General features: G+C 42.9%; 1 protein-coding gene across 10 annotated transcripts in view; it reads right to left on the reverse strand.

The window, feature by feature from the left end:
- CDC27 (cell division cycle 27) overlaps positions 1 to 19432 on the reverse strand; it is a 35376-nt gene extending 15944 nt beyond the window's left edge. For 2 of the 10 annotated variants that reach the window (XM_075523257.1, XM_075523256.1), the window contains exons 1-10: positions 19231 to 19430; positions 12980 to 13055; positions 9463 to 9610; positions 7174 to 7299; positions 6080 to 6177; positions 5406 to 5560; positions 5080 to 5294; positions 4303 to 4417; positions 704 to 837; positions 168 to 267 (exon numbers count right to left, since the gene is read on the reverse strand). In XM_075523257.1, the coding sequence (XP_075379372.1) occupies positions 168 to 267; positions 704 to 837; positions 4303 to 4417; positions 5080 to 5294; positions 5406 to 5560; positions 6080 to 6177; positions 7174 to 7299; positions 9463 to 9610; positions 12980 to 13055; positions 19231 to 19257 (1194 nt within the window). In that variant the 5' untranslated portion in view covers positions 19258 to 19430. Of the gene's footprint in view, positions 1 to 167; positions 268 to 703; positions 838 to 4302; positions 4418 to 5079; positions 5295 to 5405; positions 5561 to 6079; positions 6178 to 7173; positions 9312 to 9462; positions 9611 to 12979; positions 13056 to 14107; positions 14242 to 19230 lie in introns of those variants that run through there. The other 8 variants (XM_075523259.1, XM_075523261.1, XM_075523260.1 and 5 more) reach the window with 8 other exon arrangements.
- Positions 19433 to 23474: the final 4042 nt, after the last annotated feature.

The raw sequence follows: 23474 nt of genomic DNA on the forward strand, positions 1-23474 counted from the left end.
TATGGCATCATGACATGTTTTGTACAGCCAGGTATTTCTTAAGTTCTGCTCATTATAGGACCTGTTCTTAAGCTGCTAGAATTGCTATGCATATGGGGAAATTATTAGTCAGTACAGTGGCATGGGTAAGAAACCCATAAGTTGGCAAAATGCATGCAGTTTGTTACCTTGGTTGTAGAGCTATCACTAGTAAATAGGCGAGAGCTTCTTCGAGGCAGTGCGTTTGGTGGAGCAGCAATTGTTGGGCTCAATACCTGAGGTGTTGTACTGAAAACAAATGGCACATTAAAAAATAAAGTTCTTCACTCCATTTTTAATAAAAACAGCTTTTATCTTTGTTTTAAAGAAAAATGCTCAAGTACTACAGCACAGATATTCCCATTTCAAGGGATAAAAAAAAAAATCTACCTGTTGCATGTTAAGAACGTGAACAGAATTTCCTTCCAGCTACTTTTTCATTTTATTGATGAAATGGTCTAGCTGCAAAGGATATTTAAAACAAACAGACCAACCACCACACACAAGCTTCCTCCTCATCCACTGAAGTTATTTTACCTAACAAAAAAGTACACTTCTTCCTCATCCAAAGAGGAATTCTGCAGGAACACCCACACAGCTTGGGCAAATAAAGCGGCAAATTCCTTCAAGAAAGCCGATGCAAGAAGTAATACCAAGACGATTTTTCTGGTTTTCCCCCTCCTACCTTGTCTGTGGGCCAGAGCTCTGTGTTTGTGCAACAAGAATTGGAGTGACTTCCCGGCTATTTCCGCTCTGTGAGAAGACAGATTTTGTTCCAGCTTGGCTTATCCTGCTGACAGTCTGCATAACACAAAGTTTCTACAGGTTTGTTATTATGTCACTCAGAAGCCTCAATCTCTGCTGTATCAAACCAAATCCATTTTGCCTATCAGACACTGCACAAAGGAGGATAAATATAGGATAAATATAGATTCTTTCAATAAAGGGTGAGTGTCCCCCTCCAAGGAGCACCCATCAAATGCATTTCTCTTTCTACCTGTTAAAATGCCAATAACATCGAGTCTACCAACATCACACACATCATTTGAAAGATATAAAATCTCCATCTAGTGGCAAGAAGCTATATGTTAAGATGTTTGTGCAAGAATAAAAGGGAATGAAAAGATGTCCTATTTAAAGTTCCTTCTCCACAGAAAGTTGTGCGAAAAAAACCAACCAGGGAAAGAAGAAGGTTTTTCAATTATCATATTACAATCACATCCAGAAGCCATTCACCATTAACACCTCATTGAGGTGCTCACTGTACAACATCTGAGCCTGCCCTGTTTAGCATAAATCAGTATTTCACAAATTAAACCATTACTGCATGAGCCTTTGGAGCAGATACAGAAACGAACTGCTTCATTAAAAAGGGATCTGCATTATGCAGTGTAGAAAGTTAACAGACAGATACCTAAAGTCAAGTTAACACGGAGCAGCAAGTTACTGCATGTCAGCTGAGCAAGGCTTTGTGTGCACACGCATATTTTTTGTACTTTTTATTTGCCACAGGTTACAAGCATATAATATGACTTAGCACCAAAACATTGTCTTATATCTTCACACATCTTCAGAAAACCAAAATGTGCGCTTTGATGCCAACCCTGGAACAGCTGAGGTGTGGGAACTTAGAGCTGTGATAACTTGACTGTGAATCTGAGACCTAAGGAACAAGTTCAGATAGAAATTCATTGTCTGATGTGTAGACTTCCTATAAAGGATTCAGAACGGGTCCTCTCCTCCCTGTCTTTTAAAGAAAGCTTAAACCCGATCTTTCCGCCCACTCTAGGGACACGAACATTCAACTCTGTGATGGCTGTTTGGAAGAGATGTTCTTTAAGACACCAGAAATCGGCAAGCGGGATCAGTGACAGCACAAGCAACGCCAGTTTATGCATTATCTGACTTCTAGTGTTTTGTCCTTCCCTTCTCAGTTTCTTTGTTATCGGAGGACAGTTTAGGCGGCCAGCAAGCATGCTTGCCCACTCAGATAGGAAGCCTTTGGATCCATCCTAATGTTTCATTCATTTACGTCAGTGTTTCCTAGGAAACTGCCTCCGTTAAGTCACGCACATTCTAGCCACAGCTACACTAAACCTTTTCTAAATCGGTAATTTGAAGAGTGGAAGTGAAACTGGCCAAGTAATTATTTGCATTGGACAAAGCATGCACCAGAATTCTAGGCTGTTTACCAAAATGCATTAAATATTTGTGTTTAGGTAGTAGCACAGATGCATCTGGGCAGAAAGCATACGCATGGATTAACCAAATTCACACCTTGGTGCCGTTGCGCCATACCTAGCAAAGCAGCAGCTAAGATTAAAAGCTTTGGGGAATCAAGTCAATCATGTAGTACACACATGAGATTAAATGCAGGTGAGTACTACACTGAAGAGCTGCACTTTGCTAACTATTTCCATTTTTCAGACTCATGGCAATTTACCTTCCTACATATGTACAAGCCACCACAAGCCAGCGTTTTCAACGGTACTGTGGAAAACTGGCTGGTCCTGAGCAACTACAGGGTGGGAATTGGATCAGCCATACGAAGCATACTTCTAGCAGACTGTTTTAGCACAATCCGGCCCCAACAGAACAAAGGCAAAAAAAAAAAAGGCAAGACTAAGAGAACTGATAGAAAGTGTTGCAGTAATAAGCTGTGTAGAGACAGGATTCCAAAAGGGCTTGTACAGTGAGAGTCCAGAGTTCCCAGTCACAGGCTTCGGAAGACCATCCGAGGGGGGGAGTTATCTGCTTACTGGCTTTTATTCTTTTAAGTATTGGGTCAATGGAGAAAAGACAAATGCAGTTTTCAACAGCTCCCAAATTTCACTTGCAGAATGGCACAGCAAGCTGAGCACCAACCGATTTGTCCAGAGCATCAAATGGGGAAATTCAAGTTTTACTTTTTGAGTAATTCAAACACTATTACTTGCACTGAGCTTTTACTTTAAAGAGTTGGCCATCTAGGAAACACTAGCATCCCTCACGCAACTTCTAGATTTACTAAAAATACAGGGAAAAATCCTCAGGTTTTTTGTTTTTAGAAAGGAACAAATGGTTCTTCAACTGTCACCAACATTCCACCTCTCATTTATCACTATGGCAACTATGGCAGTTTCTTACAGAGTAAAAAAGACAATTTTTAGTTTCCTCTACATGTGACTTCAGCAGAGTGAAACAGCACCCTTCTATCAGTCAGACCTCCACAGACCACCAGCAGTATTTTGATTACTCTGGTCTCTAAACTAGAATTCAAGAACTGCTTGCAAGAAGCCTTCAGCTCACTTGAGGTTTCTAGGATTATTTGAAGTCATCCCTGAAAATACATGAATTTAAAAAAAACTTAAAGTGAAAACTTGAAGTCTGGACTATCTTCAGACTCCACCTTGCACACTGAAAAGTTAGGAATCCTTCGTTGTTTAGAATCATCAGTGTTTGCACATTCCTCTGACAGCAGGCAGACGGAAGATACAGCACCTTTCTCAGGTTGCCTCTAGCAACACCAGCTAGGCAGTCTGCACACGCTTGTGCATCTCGGGTGGGGAAAAAAGGGCTTGTTTTCATTAGAAATAGAAGACTATCGCTTATCCTTATAAAAGTTAAGAAAACAAAAATCTTTGCTAGCCAAAGGAAGTGACACAGTAAGCTGAAAATATTTACAAGGCAGACACCTTTGAGATGTGCTGTATTTTTTTTCTTGCTGCCTCATTTGCTTAGCTGAAAAGAAGATTTTCAAAATAAAAAACTATTGAGGCTTTAGAAACAGTTGTTTCAATGTAACAGACTATTCTACAATAATTTGATTTTAACTAACACTTCAGAAAAGTCTAAAGAGTTTTGTCAGGGAAATACTTGATCAGTTGTAGTCAAATTAAAAATAAACTGCTCCCTGCACCCCGACCTCACTAGCCTATAAATATACATAAACTGGTGAACAATATTTTATTTTGCTGCATTAAATAATTGTTAGTAAGAGCGGGGGTGCGTGTGTTGGGTTTTTTGTTTGTTTTTACACGTACTTTGTAGACAAATTATACATAAATTTAATCCCCACTTAACCAAAACCCTTTCCACAACTAAAGGCAGCTTCAGTCAGTTCCACACTCAAACTGTTTTTCAAAACAAATTTTGTAAACCGTGAATAAGTCAGGTTCTCCCCACTGCCAGCACAATTCAGCTCACTTACAAGTTTTTTTTAAAGCAGAATCCATAATGCAGATTAAAAGTACACTGCCATGTCAAATTCTATGAACAGCAACCACATTCTAGAACGCAAGATACCTTCTTTGAAGGTGCTCCTGTGGATGGCACATCAATTACAGAAGAAGAGTTTGTATAGTTTTGTAAATATGATCCATCTCCAGGGCTTGGGGTTTCTAGTGGCAAAATTCCAAAGCTGAGAACAAAATGAAGAGGAAGGGTCAAAGTCTGAGCATTAGACCATGAGAGCTGGCCTGATTCTGTGGTTAAAACAGAGACCCAGATGATCAACTTTATTTCATAACTGCTTCATTGATTTATCTTAACCCTCTAACATCTTACTATCCTCATCTATAAAAGATACTTTAATAGAAAATATTCTTATTCCTGAAATTGAAAAATACAGAACTTTTGTTGCCTACCTGCATAACAACTGAGAGGCACAGACCATCCAAGTAGTAATGGCTTGCAACATAAAGCTGTTTCAATAAGATGGCATATAGGACAGAGCATATCTTTACATGCTCTTTAGAGGAGAGCTATTCAAGGAATGCTCTTAAGAGTTTATTTCAGAGCAGAAACATATTCCTTTAAAGATTTTTCCAGCGTGAACATTGCAATAAGCAATATACTGAGTCAAGAGTTGCTCTCCTCTGATCAAAAATACCAACTGCTTGTTTAAAAAACAGAAGAGATGAACACTAGGACCAAGAGCAGTTACTGAAGTTGTTTAGCTTTTGCCTCTGCAGCATTATTTGTAATATACTATTAATATGCATGTTCGAGTATACTGTGCCAAATCACAAACATTATCAACAGCACAGCTGTAGACAGAAATTGTCTATCTCAAGGACTTACCTTGGAGTTAGTGGGCTCAAAGCCGCAGGTCCCCCCAGTAAACTCCGCCCAGTTTTTGGTTTATTTTGAGCCTGTTTAGACAATATGGCAGTTCCTGACCCAAGAGGGACAGCATCTGGTGAAATTACAGCCGAGTCAATGTAAGACATAGAAGAATCTGTGTTCAAGGAGGAATATTTTGAATTGGAGGATTCTAGGTTGATTCTGTTCAACTCCTGAAAAATGGAAGGCAGCTGTTAGATACCCATGCAGCGTAGTTTCTAATTAGCATTTTTCAGTTAAGCTGAAAAGACTGCTTTAAATACAATAATTTTAACAAAACTCACAATTGTGTCTTGCGGCGTTTCCATAAGGACAGTCTCAGGCTGTCTATGGGATATGTTGTGATTAGATACCAATGTTGTGCAAGTGTTAGGCAGACAGCTGCTGAAGTTCTGTAAAGATGTTAATTTAAATGTTTGGTCAGGGTCTGGTTTTTCACCTGTAAGATCGGAAGCAGATTTAAATAGTTATTCCTGATTCTATACACTGAATATTCAATCCTAAACAAGGAGGACAGGGGACAAGGCATTTTAGAAGGGGTGCATTCTTATTTCATAATTTTAAAACTCCTTGCACTAAATCAAAGTGTTCTTCCACTACAAAACCCTGGACAATCAGTTTTATTAAAAACTAGACTTGCTTTAAGTTATTCTCAGAAGCATAGTTTCTAAGGGTCTACTAACTGTAGGCTGGAAAAACACATGGTATTGTTAAATCCAAAAAATGTGTAAGTAGTGAAAATGGAAGAAAACAAGACAAAAACTCTAAACGCTGTCAAAGTATTTTAAATGCATTATTGCTCACAAAACCACTCCCAAAGAATTCTATTGGCACCTTCCTTACTAGTTCTGGACAAGGAGCAAAATAAACCTTGCCACATGGCAATGGCAAATCAAAGCTTGACATAACCAGAAATGTAGAAAACATCTTCACGAGTAAAACAGTTCTGCAGACTTACCTATTTCACATAATGATTCAAAAGGGGACCAGAGGAAAGGATTTAAACTAAGGCTCTTTTGGTAACATTCTGATCCTTTGGCAAGCCGGTCTGTCTTGCTGCAAGAAGAATGTAACAGTTTATGGGGAAACTTAAGAACAGCACTTTTGTTCAAGATAGCTTTCCAGAAGAGGAGTTGAAAAACAAAAACATGCTGAGAGTCACAGCAACATTACTCATTTTTCAAGCCACAGAGTAATATTGAGTTCTTTTGAAGTTATTGGACATATTTAGACACAGATGAAAGTTACTTAGACACAGCCCTCAAAAAAGTTACATAAGCACTAGAATAGCTTGAGAATTTTCATTTTAGAAAGATGTTGTTCTTTGCAACAGTTTTTTTTTTCTTTTTTTTGCAAACAGCAACCTGATTGCTGGCCTTCCATCCATTTACATATCTATGGATAATATTTTTGCATATAAATTAGGGGCTAAACTGAACCCTAAGTTACCTGGCTACAAAGATAGCTTCTTCTGAAACAATTTTTTCTGAGAACAGGTATACTAGGGAAGAATCCAAGAACCCCACTATTCCTATTCAATCTGTTCACATTTACTGAAACTTTTTTTTTTTTAATCTAGGCAAAAACAAAACACTTAAATTTGTAAAGTTATTCTGACTGGCAGTCCTCAAATCAAAACTTTCATTTGAAGGTTATAGCCATACATCTGTAAAACAGATATAGAAAAGTCAAAATGGCAACACTGAGAAACAGGCCTTGAGAGTTTCCTCTTAGGGAAGAATACAGAATAAACCCAAAGGTATTAAAAAACAAAAAAGGACTCTTGGATTGCATGCTTAACAACCTGGAAAAGAGGAATTTGTGTTTTCAGTCAGTCAGAAGCTCTGGTGAAAGACAAACCATTTTTGCATTCCCAAGTTAGATGGCTTCTACAACTATCTACCTACAACTATCATACTCCCAAATTGGGCAGGCCATATAACCCAGAGACAGGTGTACTCTGTGGTGACTAAAAATGTATTTGACTAAAATGGGGCTTGGCCAAATAAAAAACCCCAAGCTTTGTTAGACAAAATAAAAAAGCAACATTACCAGTAGACATGTCCCAGTAAGGAGAGTGTAAAGCATGCAGAGTCACCAAACTCCATAACAATGTCATCATGGCTTTTCTGCTTATTCAACACTCCACCAGATAAGATCTGCTCTCCTTCTGCAAGCCTTTTTAAAAAACAAGAGGTTTAAAGGGGTTACAAGGCTCACAGTATTGGTAGTCCAGTGTTTTCACCCTGCTGCAAACAAAAACAGAAATCTACTGTCAGTGTTCACAAGTTTCAAACCACATACAAACTAGTTCCTGCAAGTGAATTTGAAATAATTGATGGATTCCTCTAGCAACATGGAGGTATGCAGTACTCTGAAGCCAAACATCTCTACTGAGAGGGAAGAAAAACAAAACAAACCCCAAAACGCACACCACTCCAAAACCAAAGACACATAATACAACATGACTTATCTAGAAGTGACTAATCTTAGGTAGGATACTAAATGGAGGACAAGAAAATCTTCTAGATACTTCATTTTTGAAGGTACTTTACCTAGTAACAAGCTAAGACAACGCTTAGTTTGGCTTTGTTTCCCAACTAAGAAATACAATCTGGAAGGCTCCACGCACTCAGTTAAGATCCAATATTGGGATATGGCACAGACTTTCAATTTTAATACCTTGCTTTCTTGCAAGAGGGGCTCAAAAGGAGAACAAAGGCTCAGTTTGCATTGACTACACCTGCAGCGAGCAGTACTGCTCACATGGAATGGGCCACTCACTATTAGACTTGAAAATTACTTTATACAAGTTCCAGGGATGGGAGGCATTCTTCTGGCATTTGAGACCAACCAACACCTGCACAAACAAATCATCTCTTCATGCCTCCACTTGAAGTTATACTTGTAGGTAGATGCTTCTATCAGTATAGACTATTCCCACAAGAAAATAAGGTGCACCTGTATAAAGGAGCTCATATAACTAACAGCAATGACAGTTAAATTTAACAAATTCTAAAGAATACGTTTAAGAAATCCCACCTATCTAACTGAAATCGGTTCAGAAGCTGATGTCCTATATGCACACACCAGACTTTGTAAAAGCAAGGGAGGGAACAATCAGCTTCAAAATTTGTTCCACTGGGACCTTTCCAAGTAGAGCATTAACATGATTTCCCTTTCAACGGAAGATGCAAAGAAACTCCAAGAGCTCCAAAAGTGTTAAAAGAGTGTCAAAAGAAAGACAACAAGGCAAGACATCCTAGCTACTCTAAAGATGTCAAAGGACTTGCCTACTAAAGAAAGTATCAAAGACTAAGGAGCTTCCCCTGCTGCCTCCAGAGAGGCCTGCGTTTTGGTTACATGTTGTGAGCAGGATCACAAATCCTGCAAAAATAATCGCATTGTACTGTGAGAAACTCCAAACATCACGTTACCTATTCTAAATAAACTAAACTTCTTTTTTTGGTCATTGGAAGAGGGCCACTCAAAAAACCCAAACCAAACAAGCCACAACACATAACCACAAGCTGTTTTGTAGGAAGACATTTAAGCTTCTGTAAAGAACCACCACAGTATTTAAAGTTTTTTGAACAAAAGTTTTTGCCTTTCTTGGTGCCTCATCCTCTCCATTCTGCACCCCAGCCAGACATTGTTTCCTACACTTGAGCTGAAAGGTCTATATAGAAGTGAAATACCCTCATTAACAAACTCCCAGGGCATTAGGGCCTGTAGCTTGAGCAGTTTCATTATATACTCTTGCTGTTAGACTCCAGAAAAACAGCAAAATACCTTGACACTACTACATCCCTGTCTAGGTTAATTTTGATGTTGAATACAGCATTCTTGGATGTGGATTCAAGGTGGGTTTGTGGTGGGTTTTTAAAAAACAGATTTCTGTCTGCCATCTTTTCCCTTGGCCACCCATTAGCAGTAACCGGGTAAGAGGAGCAAGCTTCCTGTTTGAGGGAAGTGGCCTTTCCACTAAATTCATACTGGAAACACTTAATGAAATAAGCAAAGTATCAGAGAAACACAAAACCAAAACAAGCACTTCCCAGAGTGGTCTCCTTGAGTCATCTCAGCAATCAATGTTTTCTCCCCCTACACAGCTTGACAGCTCCTTTGTAAGTTATTCAATACTTTTCAGAGGTTTCTGCAATATGGGCTAATGTTCGTTAGGTCCATATCTGAAAGCAAAATGAATTGAACTTATAATAATCTTTAGAGCTGAAGGACCAATTAATTACTAGTTTATGCAATCATGACAGCTTTCAAAGAGAAATCCAAACAAAAAAAATGCATTTGTAACCCTGGACAGAGCATAAAGTATTTACTTACTTGCTGAGGTCAACACAACATTTTGCAAGCAGGTATTTACATTGTGGAGTAGTACAGCTGTGTCCCTTTAGGAGCCTGTATGCTTTATAGGCCTTTCCTGAGCGGTAGTAACACGTTGCCAGTAAAAACAGTGCTTCTTCTGAATGTACTAAAAATAAAAAAATAAAATTAAAAAAAAAATCATCAGTTGGTTGTTTACCATTTTGATACAAGGAATTTGGGAGCAGGGAGTAAAAGCCAGCTAGGAACACGATACAAGAAAACGAGTATTGATATTAGAGAAATTAATTACTGAATGAAGTACATTTCCGTATTCGTTGGCACATAACAAACTTCCATATGCCATTTTCTTGTATAGTCAGACCAACTCTTAACATCTACTGTGGCAAGAGAACTTTGATCCTTCTGGCTACCCAATCTAAATAAGCAATTAGCCAGCTTGTTGTTAAAATAACAGCAAGTCAAGCAAAGCAGTCGTTCCTAGTAGAACACAGCTACTTTAACAACTCGTTGGCCACAGCAAGACTTGGCTCAGAGTACTATCACACCTGCTAGTAACACTTCGCACTAGCTTAAGCAGTGCATAACTGCTGGCACAACAATGGCTGTTAGGAAGCACAAGAACTTTCAGAAGGAAGATCTGTTTCAGCCGAAGTAGCCTAATTAACAATTTTAATCCTAATGTCAAGTGGTCTTTTCCTGTTTGCAATTTTACTTCTGTTATTTTTCTAAAGCACTTGATGCTGTATCTTCACATGACTTAGTGGAGCAGATTTTCCAATTTTAATGACTATTAAAGTCAGTCAATTACCAGTCATCTCTACCCCAACATTAAGTCTTGCCCTTTTTGCTGCCTACACTCATTGTTTCATTGGGAACATGGCTTAAGACTACCATTCTGATGCTTTATTTATTTTACGTCAGGAAGTAGCGATAGGGACAAGCTCTCCTACAAATCTTCTCCCCAAGCTTAGTCCTCACAATTTTCCAAATTCTGAATGAAGTAGTCAAGCTTCAGTAAAAGTCACCTCTATCTAAATAGACAACAAGAGTAATCAAGACAAACATTTCTCTATGGCAGAAACTGGAAGTATTTAGATTTGATGTCTGCTTCAACACTTCTTCCATTGCAGAGATGAATTATGTACCGCACCAAGAATGTTCTATTCAAACAGCTTGACTTGGCATCCAGATTTAAGACTGAGGTCAGACTTTCCAATTTTACTTGTGATTACAGCATAAAGGACAGCGAGCTAACCCCTGAAGTAACTTTAAAACCTTACTGTAAAATTATCAGCTGAAACTTTAAACGCCAGATAACGCACTTTTGTGAGGCAACAGTGAACATTACCGTGCTGTGGCGTTAATCTGAGCATTAAACTATGATTGTGTGAAACATCTGTATGACTTCATTTTAACTCGGTTTTCTGGGTTTTAAGGAAAAAGAGGGAGATATCCAAATACACTCACAGATTATGTACAGCTGTGGCGTCTTACCCTATTCTTTGTACTTCCCCAAATGTTACACTCAAATCACCCTTATGCAACTATGTATTTTAAATCAAAGAAAGGCTGGCTATAAAGGCAAGCAACTTCAATCTCCAAACAACTAAGAAACCCACGTTACCTTATACTTTTCAGAACATACTACCATGCAAATGGAATTCAGCATTGAAAGAAACAATTCTGATGTCTGTTCATCTACCTACATGGAACTCTTCAGAAAAATCAGTACGAGCATTGTACAAAAACCTCTTTGGGCAACCTGCTCAAATCCTTTACTACACTGAAAACTGACTATTTTAAGTTTGTGTCATCACCCAGACAGTGATAATGGAAACGGAAGACCCAAAGAGAGGACGTTTTATTAGCCTTATCCTAAAAACACCAGAAGATCTTTTTGAAAATTAAAGTTAAATCAATTCTTTTATCCACTAATTTAACACATTTCGAGAGTTCTGGGAAACTACCAAGTCACAGATGTCCCCACAAGGACAGTAATTGCAGGTGGACTGAAAAGAAGTTCTTCTCAGGGTAAAATCCCTACTGCCAATATGGAGTCACCGTATTCAAGTTCGGCAGCTTCTACTCTGCAGTATAACTACTTATTTTAACCACAAGCCAGACGTTTTGTTAGTAGTTAATTGCTTGAACCAAGTGACAGCATGCATGCTGTTCTCTCTCAGCACTGTTGGTCACTGAAAAAAGCCGTTTGAAGTACTCTTGCAGAGTATTATTCTGCAAAGATAGTGTCAGTATCAAGTCATATATTTTTCCCCTTGGCTGCTGCAAAAAGTGGATTCTCTTCGGTTCTACATCCTTGGCAATTACCTTCAGTCCAGCATTTCCCTGCATCTCACGATGTGCTGTGTTCAGGGGACAGATGTTATCCCTAAAACACTATTTCCTTTATGCACACCTAGATTATAAGGTTCCGTAATATTCTACGCAGCACTTCTCATTTAAGTACCAGAGGGAAGACCCCAGATTTCATAGGTAATCTTGACGTAAGGAAAAAAAATAAAAGTCCTTATTTCTCAAAAATTAGGTGTGTGCTTCCATTGTTATGAAGTGCATTGTGGGCACGTCAGGAAAAACATTGAAAGCAAAACATTTCATTACAAAACACAGAGCATGAAACAGGTTATATAGTTTAATTCACATTATAAGCTCAAGTTGTTTAGCATGAGAAATGATATTATGCTTATATTTTAGCTTTTGGATTGGGTTGTTTTTTATGTTAGTGATTAGGAGACAATACCTTTGAAAATAGAGAAGAAAAGCCAAACACCAGTATCAAGGAGAAAGAAGTAGAGAAGAACAAAAAGCTTATCTGAGGTCATGGAGGAAAGGTTAAGGAAGAAGAGGGACTAGAACACAAGAAGAAAGTGGTCTTTGAAGGACCCAGGAAAAGCACGGATTTGTGTTACTGCTGCCTGCTCAGTATCCAAGACATCCTAGATCTGACAGCATTACAATGAAGTAACAGTTAACAAGAATTCAACAGGAGATACCTATTCCATATGTTCCGATTCTCATTGTCTCAATTTCACTACACTTTTCTTTCATCATCACCAGATTATCTCTTTCAGCTAACACACCAATCAACATATCTGAACAGCATTATTAGCAAAGACAGCTTTCAATATCCAGACAGTTTGTAGAATTTGCGTACTGCATCTATCCTCAAGTGCCCTTGGAAGACATGCAATGCTTAAGGTTATTAAAAAAACCTCCCTCCTATTTGATACCATACAACAGATCACTATAAATATTGTACTTAAACATACAACTCTGAGTTTAATTTTTTTTAAGGAGGTTTTAGTGTAAAATAACATTTCTGCTGTTACATGATTTGATTTTCCAACCTAATTGTGAGGCATTCTTCCACTTTCCCCAAGCAGAAAGTTAAACTTCATTATCACAACAACAGGAGTAAAACAAAGCAGGACCTTAGGCTCAAAAATCCTAAATCAAAATTGAAAAAACGTGAACTTTGTATTTGCAAAGTACATACCTTCTGCATATAATCTTTCTGCAAGGAACACTGCATCGCGGTAAGCATAGTGGTTAAGTGCTTGCCATATAGCAGCCTGCAAAACAAGAAAATAATCTAAAGTTAGAGAGAAGCTTTAAAAATGCAAACCTCATTAGCTCTTACTGTCAAAAGGCAAAGTTCAATTTTGTTTTACTGGAGTCATAAGAAGAATGAAGTAGGATAAACGTGCAGGCCAAGTTTTAGTTGTTTCAACTATTAGTAAGGAGACTTAAAGAAACCAACTTAGCGCTGAAGTCATGAACCAATCCAAGAACGTTGCTGACCAGTTACCATACACAACCATCTATAAGCCTCAGCCAGCACACACTGAAATAACAGTGCGTACTTCCACTCCTTACTGAGTTTTAGCCTGCTGCATAACTGAGCACGAATTATTGCAAACTACCACCAAACAATAACACATTAAGTAAAGGTAAGAACAAAAACCACCCCCCAGCTGGTTACCAGAGTATTCCATTTTGCTCTTGGCTGTGCCCAAGGAGGGGCAGGGGAGGTGGGAAAAAGTTAGGGTGCCCAACTCATTTTAATGGCATTATGCCTAAACCCATTTAAACTATCTCCTCTTGAGACATGCCAAACCAAAACCCAACAGGACTAGAAATCACGTCAGTGTCTGAAGTTGTCAATATAAGACTGCTGTTGATGTAGTACGTTAGGTATACAGCATTTCCCTTGAAGAGATATCAGTGTTCCCTTAAGAACCAAGATGAACACAATGCACTGCTTTTTGTTGTGGTGTTTTCTTTGGGTCTTTGCTCATCAGCCACCTCTTCACTGCCACTGATTAGGACTGTGAGGTATCACACAAGAATGAACGCAATGCAAATGAGATGGACAAATTGATATATACAGACATATATGAAGGCAACCTACTTCTGCATTTTGCTCACATACCCATGCTTGGTCAAAACCAGCTACCTGCTTAAGGGTACTATCTTCTTTTTTCATGAACACCAAGCTCAAGAGTTTGGGACTGTCAATATTTGTACAGACTCAAAACATGGCACTACTCCCAGTGAAACGCAAATCAAACGTACATACAGGTGTACAAACTGTGTACACCATTAAAGCGGCTGTCATAATTACTTGCACTGCTGTTGCCATTAGTTGAGCTACAAGCAAGAGCTGTCCAGCAAAAGAATAGGGCTGGGGTACGCAGGTTTCACAACAAGCACTACTCAGCCAATTTTCTTCAGATCAGATTAAAAGCCTTCTGTTATCTGTAAAAGAGGGGTGGGATGGGAAAAATAATTCCTTTTAAGATCTATTCAGCCTTTCCTCCCCACCTATTACTAGTGGTGGCGTGCACGCTTATCAGGGTTTGTGTTCTGAGGTTAGCAGGGTTGGTATCAGGACTGCAGTTCCTTCCCATCTGGCAGTCTTGCTCAAGTTCCAAAGCAGTTTCCCATAAGCAGCAAACAGCCATTTTGCAGTAGTTTTATTATTACTGATCCAAACAAGATCTGAACTTATGAACTCAAGGCACTGTGGCCTAGTATTCCTCCAGTATTCACCAGCAACCAAAGACAAACAGAATTAGCTTCTGATACCTATCAGACACTCCAAAACTAAAAGAAATCTTCCAGAGCTAAAGAAAGAGAGCCCTGTAATGCTATTCCCAGTAGGAAAGGCAAGCGCCAATTTAATCTAAAAAAAAAATATTCAAACATCACACAGAGTTACATGTACCATATGCTACTTCTTCCAACACAAACTTGACAAACTCAGGGTGTGAAAAATGTGTGAGTTCTCTTCACGGGAAGCCTACACAGTCTTCACGAAGAGTACGCACCAGAGTTTCCAATTACTATATAGAATATTATACACAATCTCTACAGAGATACTGTTTTCTATCAGTAGGTACCAACAATATACTTAGAAAGTCAACAGGTACTTCTAAGCTCGTGTGAAAATATTTAAAAATTAATTCTCTTAGTTTGATTATTATAATACAAACACCTTATTATTTCTCTCCGGCTGTATTCCACACTTCAGATAACTTCAGCCACAGAGTCTGCCTGAAGTGATTACTCCCTTTTACCTTGAAAAGCTCCAAGGCTGTACATTGTTCTGTGCACCGCAGACAGCGTGGTACAAGTAGTACAAGACAGAAGGAAGGTGTTAAAATCTTTCAGACTACACCCAAGTCAGAGCAGCCTAAGGTCTTCTTTTTCTCTTGCTCTCAGAAGCAGCTCTTCCTTTACCAAGTCACGAGTGACATTTAGATGAATCTATCCGAGTTTTGCTGTCTTCAGGTTAAAAATACTGTCTTTACAGGGATGTAACGCAGCATGCTTACAAAACAAAGGTATGGGGGTGGGGGTGGTGAAATCAATGTCATTTGACTTCTGGCAACTTGCTCCTGTTTGAGAAAATCTCACCCAAGGCTAAAAGACAACACAAGTGATTCGTGGCTACGTCACAGCCACATTATAAGAGTTACATTACACACTGGCTCAAATAACAATCGTTGCTGAGCAGAGTCCCAGTGAAAGCAAGACATCAGCTGGTAGTATCCCTGTTATGTAATAATTGTCATTTTGCAACCCAAAAAGGTGCAAGTTGGACTCATGCCTTCAACAGACAAATGCTGAAGACTGGATCCTTGCACACGCTCTCCTAAAAGAGCAGGAAGAGGAAAGGAAGGTGGCAGGGAATCAGCCGTACTTCTGCAGTAACAATTTTCTATGAGAACAGATGTCTGAACAACTACTGTGTCTCAAACTACTGAAAAAGAAGATTTGTTGTGCACCTTTTAGGAAGCAAGTTTTGGACAGGAACATCAATCTCTTTATAGAGTAGTAATTTAGTTTGTTCTAGCAGAAGTTTGAACTGATGTGATGAAATGATGTGCATCTACACATCATTAGCGGCACACGACAATTGCTAAACCACACCAGAAGAGTGGTCTGAAGCAAAAAACTTTGGGGGCATTTATCCAATAAAAACTATTTAATCCCAAAAGAATTCAGAGCAGGATAACACAGTACAACCACAAATACAATGCAAATGTAGTCTTAGTTTCCTCCCTGTGGTAGTTATCAAATTTTACATGGAACCTGTCAACAGAAACCCAAAGAAGCAGCCTCCTCAAGAGTGTGCAAAGCAGTTGAGATACTTTGGTTGCAATGTCTGTTCTCAGGGCTACAAACGTGGACGGGAGGGAAGCTTGAAGCGTTTCAAAGTTTTATTTAAGCATGCTTGCAGACCAGATAAACCTCCAGGTCGTAGTCATTAATTTTAAATATGCATTAATTTGCAAATGCAAAATGAACAGGGAATTCCAAAACTACCATACCAGCCACAGCTTTGCAGCAAAGCATCCTCAGAGAGGAGAGCAAGAAAATAAAAGCAGATTCAGACAGTTCCATCTTCTATCCAGAAAATCCTGTGCATTGTCCAAGTGTCACTTCATATCTAAGCCAAAGAGCTCTTAAGAGATAGGTGTTCTCTTCTGACAGTTATATAGCCTTGGAAATTATTTTCAAAGCTTTATAGCCTACTGACATGCTAAGCAGTTTCTATCATGATTTAAGACTCCTTCAGGGTGGGCAGAGGGGAGAAGAGTTTTCTGTGATAACCTGTGCTGCATTTAGTACTTATGCAAACTCTGTCCATTAAATAAGCAGACATCGGTATTGCATGTTTTCAGCCATGACAGCAGCCTTGGAGTTCAAGCACCATTCAAGTGGGTCACAGCAGATGATCACCTTGAACAGCTAAATTCCAAGGAAAGTGTTCATTTTGTTTCCAAGATGTTTTTCAGAAATACTGGAAGGCATCCAGTCTGTTTCTCAGTACATGGGACAGAAGGCTTTATGTTTGAGCTGAAGAGTTTTAAATGGACCACATCAGGAAGTACAGTAGAGGTTTGTTGTCTCTGTAAACTCTGGCACTTTTGTTCATCTTAAGGGATTAAAAAAGTTAGTAAAAATCTAACCAGTGAACAGGATGTCTTTTGGGACATTAATTTCAGGTAATTAAAACGCACCGTTTATATGGCAACATACACACACAGATTCCGTTATTTATCTATCATACTTTGCATATCACAACTGTAAAGATGATAGTTTTTTCCTGGAATGCTAAGCCCTGTAGACATCTGAAAGGCTGGGAGAGAACAGATAAATAGACAGGAAAAATCTCTGCAATGACAAAAATGAGAAGTACTGTCAACTTTTCCAATCATATCATAAAAAAAAAAAATCAGAAAAACAGAGCTAAGTACGCAGACTCCAGCTAAAATAGGAATTAAGAAATGCAATCGACTTCACCCAGATGTGTACTGCAAAATAGAGACCGCTCACTGGACATGTTACACTAGTGAGAAAACAAGCATGAGCCCGTTTGGAAAGGTCCTGTAGTACAGCAGTCCCATCTCTACACCACTGCTCGTAGCCATGGCACAAAGACGACTACAGCTACAACAGCAGATCAGGCAGAACTCAAACGTTGACCTCGTTTTGGATGGTGCACTGGTGACTTCCTTGCCATTAAAAGCAACAGTATGTCCAAGGCCACAACAAATAACAAATCCTAAACTTACCAGTAGTGCTATAAGCAAGGATATAACAGCAATGCAAACACCAGTAGAACCACTGATTAAGGAATTATTTGGCATTTGAAAGCAGACAGAATCTAAACAGATGTATTCAGCAAGGCAAAGCCCTATCAAACATCCAAGCTGATAAGAGCCTGAGAACGGAGAATACCATTAGAGAGGTCTTTACCTTTCTGAAAAATGAAAACAAGACTGCACATTTCTATCAGGGAACTCTTAGAATAGCAAGTATTTTCCACTTGGTTAGTCTAATTAGCACAGTACCGGAAACATTAAATATTGTTTCCTGTCATTCACTCCGCAATGCATTCTGGCTGCCTTTTCTATTGTAATCCCATGTTTTCCTAGAAGGCCCAACTGGTGCAAAACACCAGTCCAGCTCCAAGGGTAACAGCAATGGCGTAAGTACAACCACTACAGAAGAGGGAGCAGGTGGCTGAAAGCATTTCCAGCAACACACTGGCCCTCAGTCTCAGAGGGGACGAACAGAAAAGTGGCATCAAGGACAGAAACCCCTGGTCTACAAGAGTGCCATCACTGTCACCATCTTGCACAGACAGAGTCAAGTCAGCAGGGTGGTCTTCCACAGGAAAAGTCTTTCCTCCCCTCTCACCTTTTCATTAAAAGGAGAGAGGAGAGCCAAAAGCAAGAATTTTCACTATGTTTGTTACAGAACACAATCATGTACTACCACGACACTTACAGCAAGTGGTTCCTAGCGTAACTAGAAAAAAAAACCCCTACCCTGTTAAAAATCTAAAAATCAAAAAACTAATGGGAACACGAATAAGAAGACTGATTAATGAAGATTACGGAATAGTTAGAGTAATGAGCATACAGGGAAGGTGGAAAGAAGAAGCAACTCTTCATTCTGTGAATCATGCCTTTTGGATGGGAAGACTGAGAACAAGAGCAGGAAGCCCATCGGGGTAACTGCAGTGAGACTAAAATATGGTACAAAAACAAAATTTATATTATTTTCTCTCCTAGGTCTCCCATCGGTCTGAAGGTACTAACTCCTTGGGAAGAAGGAACGTCCTTCATTTGCACAACACGTACAGAGCCGAGCACGCTGTAAGCATTTAAAAATGCAATAGCAGCAAATGCAGAAAGGTAAGCGAGATGGAGAGAGAGGTATCAACAGGTCTCCCAGGGGATCTACGGGGGGAGCCGAAAGGGCCTTTTCTGGAAGCCGACTCAGCTGTGGTGCCGCGGGAGACCGACCCCTCCCGCGGGGAGGCCGGCTGCCCCCGGCGGGGGCCCGAAAGGGGCAGAAAGGGCGAGGGCAGCTCGTCCCAGAGGCGCAGGGGATGGGGAGGGGACACACGAAGGAGTGAGGAAGCCCAGCACCCCACGGGCTCCCAGCCGGCAGGGCGGAGGAGCCCGGGCTGGCGGCAGAGAGCGGCCGGAGCGCCCTGCGGGCCGGGCCCGCTCCCACCGGCGGAGGGGGTGCCCGGGGCCCGCAGCCCCCCCGGGAGCGGCCCAAGCGGAGCGGGGCCCCCCTCCACAGGAGAGGGCCCGGCGGCGGAGAGGCCTCCCCCGGGGAGCGGGCGACGCGGCGGGTCCGGCTCCCCCCGCCAGGCCGGGCCGGGCCTTGGGGCCTGAGCGCGGCGGCGAGCCCGAGCCCAGGCCGCCCAGGGGTCGGTACCTGGACGGGTTCCTGCAGCACCGTCATCCTGCTCTCCCCGGCCTCCGCCTCCTCCTCCTCGCCGAGTCCGGAGCGGGGCGGCCCCGGCCCCGCCTCAGTGCGTGTCCCGGCGGCGGCGCGGCGCGGCCCGGCCCCTGCTCATTTAAACTCCCAGCGACCGTTACCGGGGCAGGCGGCGGGGAGGGAAGGAACGAGGCCGGCCAAGCGCCGAGTCCGCCCGAAGCTGGCGGCGGAAACACCCGAACCTCCTGCCGGAAATACCCGAAGCCCTAGGCGGAAAGAGCCGAGCGCCGACGGAAAACAGCTGGGAAAGCCCCCTTGTCAGCCAGGCGGAAGCACCTCGGCCGACGGAGCCGCCCGAGTGCGGCCGGAGATAGCCGAGCCGAGCCGAGCCGAGCTGAGCGGCGCGGCGAGTGGGGCGGGAGGGAGCGGGCCCGACGGCGGCGCCTGGGCGCTGAGGGGCTCGGGGCCGGTCGGGTGTGCCGCCGCCCCGGCCTCCCCTCGGTGCCCGTGAGCACCGGGACGGCAGCGTACACGGGCCGGCTGAGGGAGGGAATACGGAGCCGCGCAGTCCATCGCCGCGGGGCGGGCGGCGGCTGCCTCAGGCTCTCGGCGCTGGCACCCGGCGTGAGGGGTGCGGTGAAACCCCCTCCGGGACCTGGGGCTCGTCCCTAAAAGCGCCTTTGCACCCATGCAAGGTAGAAGCTTGCCCTTTGTACCAAAAAAACGGGGCTCTGGGGTGTCCTGGCTGCGGCGGGCTGTCAGGAACCCCCGCATCCCTCACGGTGCTGGGCTGCAGCCTCCCGCCATAACCGGAGGCCTGCGGCGTGCTGTGGCGAGCCGGCCCCTGGTGCTGGGCTTTGGCGGGTGGTTCCCTTGTCTCTGCTCGCCGTGTAGGGGATCAGCATGGCACAGGGCCTGCCCCCATCATTGACAGGGGAGTCCTGAGGTTGTGTGCTGCCAGCTCTCCCCAGGTAGTACAGCCAAGATAGCCAGGAGTAAAACGGGCAGACTGGGGTACCGGGGCAAGGGGGGTAATTTGACAATTACAACTTGAATCTGTTTGCAGGTGCCAGTTTGATGTCTCCCAGCACAGAAAGAGCTCTCTCCCCTTCCCAAAAAGATGGAATAAAGATGCACAACTAAACTTCAATTTATTAAAAATACTGACCTATTAATAGCCACCTGCAACTAGCAGAGGCCGTCCTTCTCCAAACCCCTCGGCAAGCTTCCTGTAATACAACCACCACATAACACCACCCCCAGCACATGCGTGCACACCTACGCATACAGACTCTATGCTCTCTCCTGCTCCTTCCGATACCGTTTTTGCACTTGCACTCAACTGCCTGAAGGACGGATCCTGGCACTGCCTGATGTGCTGCTGAGCACCGCAGAGCACACGTGGGAGCAGGGGGCTGCAACTACATGAGAATAAAAGCTGCATGCGTGGTGCTTATGTTGAAAAGTTGCGTGTACAGCACGAGGGCTTGGCCTGCCTGCTTCCCCACTCTCTACACGTCTTTCTCCGCATTTCTGAAAAGCGTATTTACAAGTTTGTTATCGCTCCAGTAAATCTGCAGGTGTTTGCTTTCAGGGTGTGAGCAGGTTGGCATGGAAAGGCAAAGCTTTCTTCAATCCCTGACCTGAGACAAATAACAAAATGGGTCACGGAGCAGTGCTTTCCCCCAGGGATGGATACCTGGCTCACTATCAGGTCGACCTGAGCCATTTCGCTGAACATGAAGGGTGCAAACAACATGATACGAAGAAGTGTCTGCTTTCCCTAAAGGCCTTTGGCCTCACATGCTGATGGTGATGATGGTGATGTGTGCGTACGTGGGTCTGGGGTTCCGAGGGAGCCTTTCAAGGAGCACAGTCCGTACTCACCATCCTCATCCCAATCTCGCTGCCCTGCCGTGTGCTGCTGATAACTCCTCAGGATGAAAGCTGGCTCCATCTGTCTCTTCCATTTCACAGGGCTCAGCGCTAACTCTCCTGACATCCAGACCATCTTTGGTATGAGTCTCTCTCTGTCTTATCGCAGCCTGAGGAGACACAGCCACAGGCTCTCCTTAGAGTGGGGGGTTATTTTTACCTCTCCTCAGAGTCCCCTGGACTCCAAGTGTCCGCACTATAAAAGGACAGAGTGTTGGCTATTGTCTTTGGACATCTCGATTTATAGAGATTCCTCCAGTCCTGAAGTGCAGGTCTGTGTGTGGGGGTCACTCACGGGTGTCCACAGATGCTTCTTCTAAATGTCTTAGAAATGTGGGACTAAAACTGCCTCCTCCCCGGGATCCTCAGCTTTTCCAGAGGAGGAGGCAGGGCACGAAGGCACATGTGGAGGTATATAGCTATAGAGATATAGAGGTATATACTGCGCCTGTTCAAGTGCATCATTCCAACCTGCTTTGGTACAAATCAGCTCCGCTTTATCCTAAAGAGACAGAACAGGTCCCCAAAGGGAAGCATGGCTGGCTGTTACCCCAAGGGTGCTTCAGAGGCTGGATTTCACAGCCCTCACGTTTTTCTCTAGTTCTCTCCATCGTTTTCCACTGCTCTCTTTCTGTCTGTCTCTTTGCAAGAGTCTCTTTGGTTTTAATTTACAGTGTCATCATTCCTGTCTGCACAGAAGCTGGAGGCTCAAATACAAGGCTTGTACTCTGCATATAGGAGCGAGAGTGCAGCCTCTTGGCTTGCCAGGGCAGGAATATCACGGCTAGCAGGGCCCCCAGCCTCTGCTATGGATTTCCTCTGCAAGTTCAGGCAGGTCCCCTGCCTCTCCTCTGCTCGGTTCCTCTCTGCAACAGCACGTTCCTCTGCAGAAGTCAATGCCATGGTGGTGGCAAGGGCAAACGTGACCCCAGAGTGAGTGTGCAGCAAGCAGCGTTCCTTTCTCACCCTGTCACCGTGGTCCTTTAACAGGTTAAAACACAGATAGCACATTAAAGACACGAGATGCCCAGATTCTCCCTAATGGAAGCTCTGGAAATACCACAGACAGAAGCTAAAATCTAATCTTGCATCTATAAACAGCTTATGTTGCTTTTTATGAGCATTTGAATCAAGCAGTGGGAATTGAAAGCAGCTGTTACTCAGTCACTGCACAGAAACGAGCAAGTGGCAGCTGAAGTCAACCACATCGGAGCAAAATGCCTTCAATTTCTAGTCAAAGTCACGGAGTGAGAACATTGGAATAAGGAACAAATCAAAGAAAAGCGTTTTCTGCTCCCAGGTGTTCTGCTGATGGGAGGGCTGAGTTATCTGTCATGAATTATTCACCACTTCTAATGATGCTATGATGATTTTTTTTGCAGGTAGGAAGAGGGAGAGAGCCACCAGCTTGCATCACACAGCCCCCTGACAGCTTCTGGCTGCGAACACACCGTCTGCCTGGAGAGGAACTGTCTGGGGAGCCCTGTCCTGGCTGGGCTCCATCCCAGGCAGGACACTACCCGCACCCCAGGGACCTGCCATCCCGTGCCGTGAGGGTGGAGGTGCGACCTGGCCCGGAAATACCCATCGTTTCCCTGTTTTCCTTCCCCCTTGCTGATTCATCAGGATTCAACTTCCTGGGAACCACCCTTCAAAACTAGACTTTTGGACCTGTCAATGACATAGAAAAAAGAATGTTTTTAATGTTTTCTCTGATGTTTTTGTTTTTTTAAAGGGCCTCTGGCCATTTTTGGCTGGGACAAGCAGCGCGTTGATGAAGAAGAGGTGCCTGCTGGTCTCTCCCATGACAGGGACCAAGCAGCAGGGCCAAGCAGGTCCCTCTGCTCCACGGTGCAGTTCAGCCTGGACCTGGAGGGAATGCTCATGGGGCAGCACGTTGTAGGGTGGATGGGCTACGGGTCCAAAAAAGGGCTGGTTTTAGGGCAGAGAGGAGGTGACGAACCTCCCAGGAACAGGGGGTCTGTTTGATGCAACCTGTCCCTCATGCTCACTTTGCCCCAGGCCCACCTACCTCCATCAGCAAGACATGGCCAGACTGCAGCCCAGCTCCTGGCCCCACACTGAGGGTGGGGTGATGAACAAAGACCCTCACCCCCAAGTCTGAACTCCTCCCTCACATCTAGCAGTCATAAAACCTGCCTTTTTCCCCTTTCTGTGGGATCATCCTGCCATCTCCAATTGCTGGTGGAGACCGAGGGCTCCATCTACCACTTCAATGAGTAGTCCAAAGCCAAAGCAGAAATACCATTTAAGGGAGGAAGGAACGAAATTTAATGAGCCAAATG

Source organism: Mycteria americana, chromosome 22 (genome assembly GCF_035582795.1).
Source record: "Mycteria americana isolate JAX WOST 10 ecotype Jacksonville Zoo and Gardens chromosome 22, USCA_MyAme_1.0, whole genome shotgun sequence".
NCBI lineage: Eukaryota > Metazoa > Chordata > Aves > Ciconiiformes > Ciconiidae > Mycteria > Mycteria americana.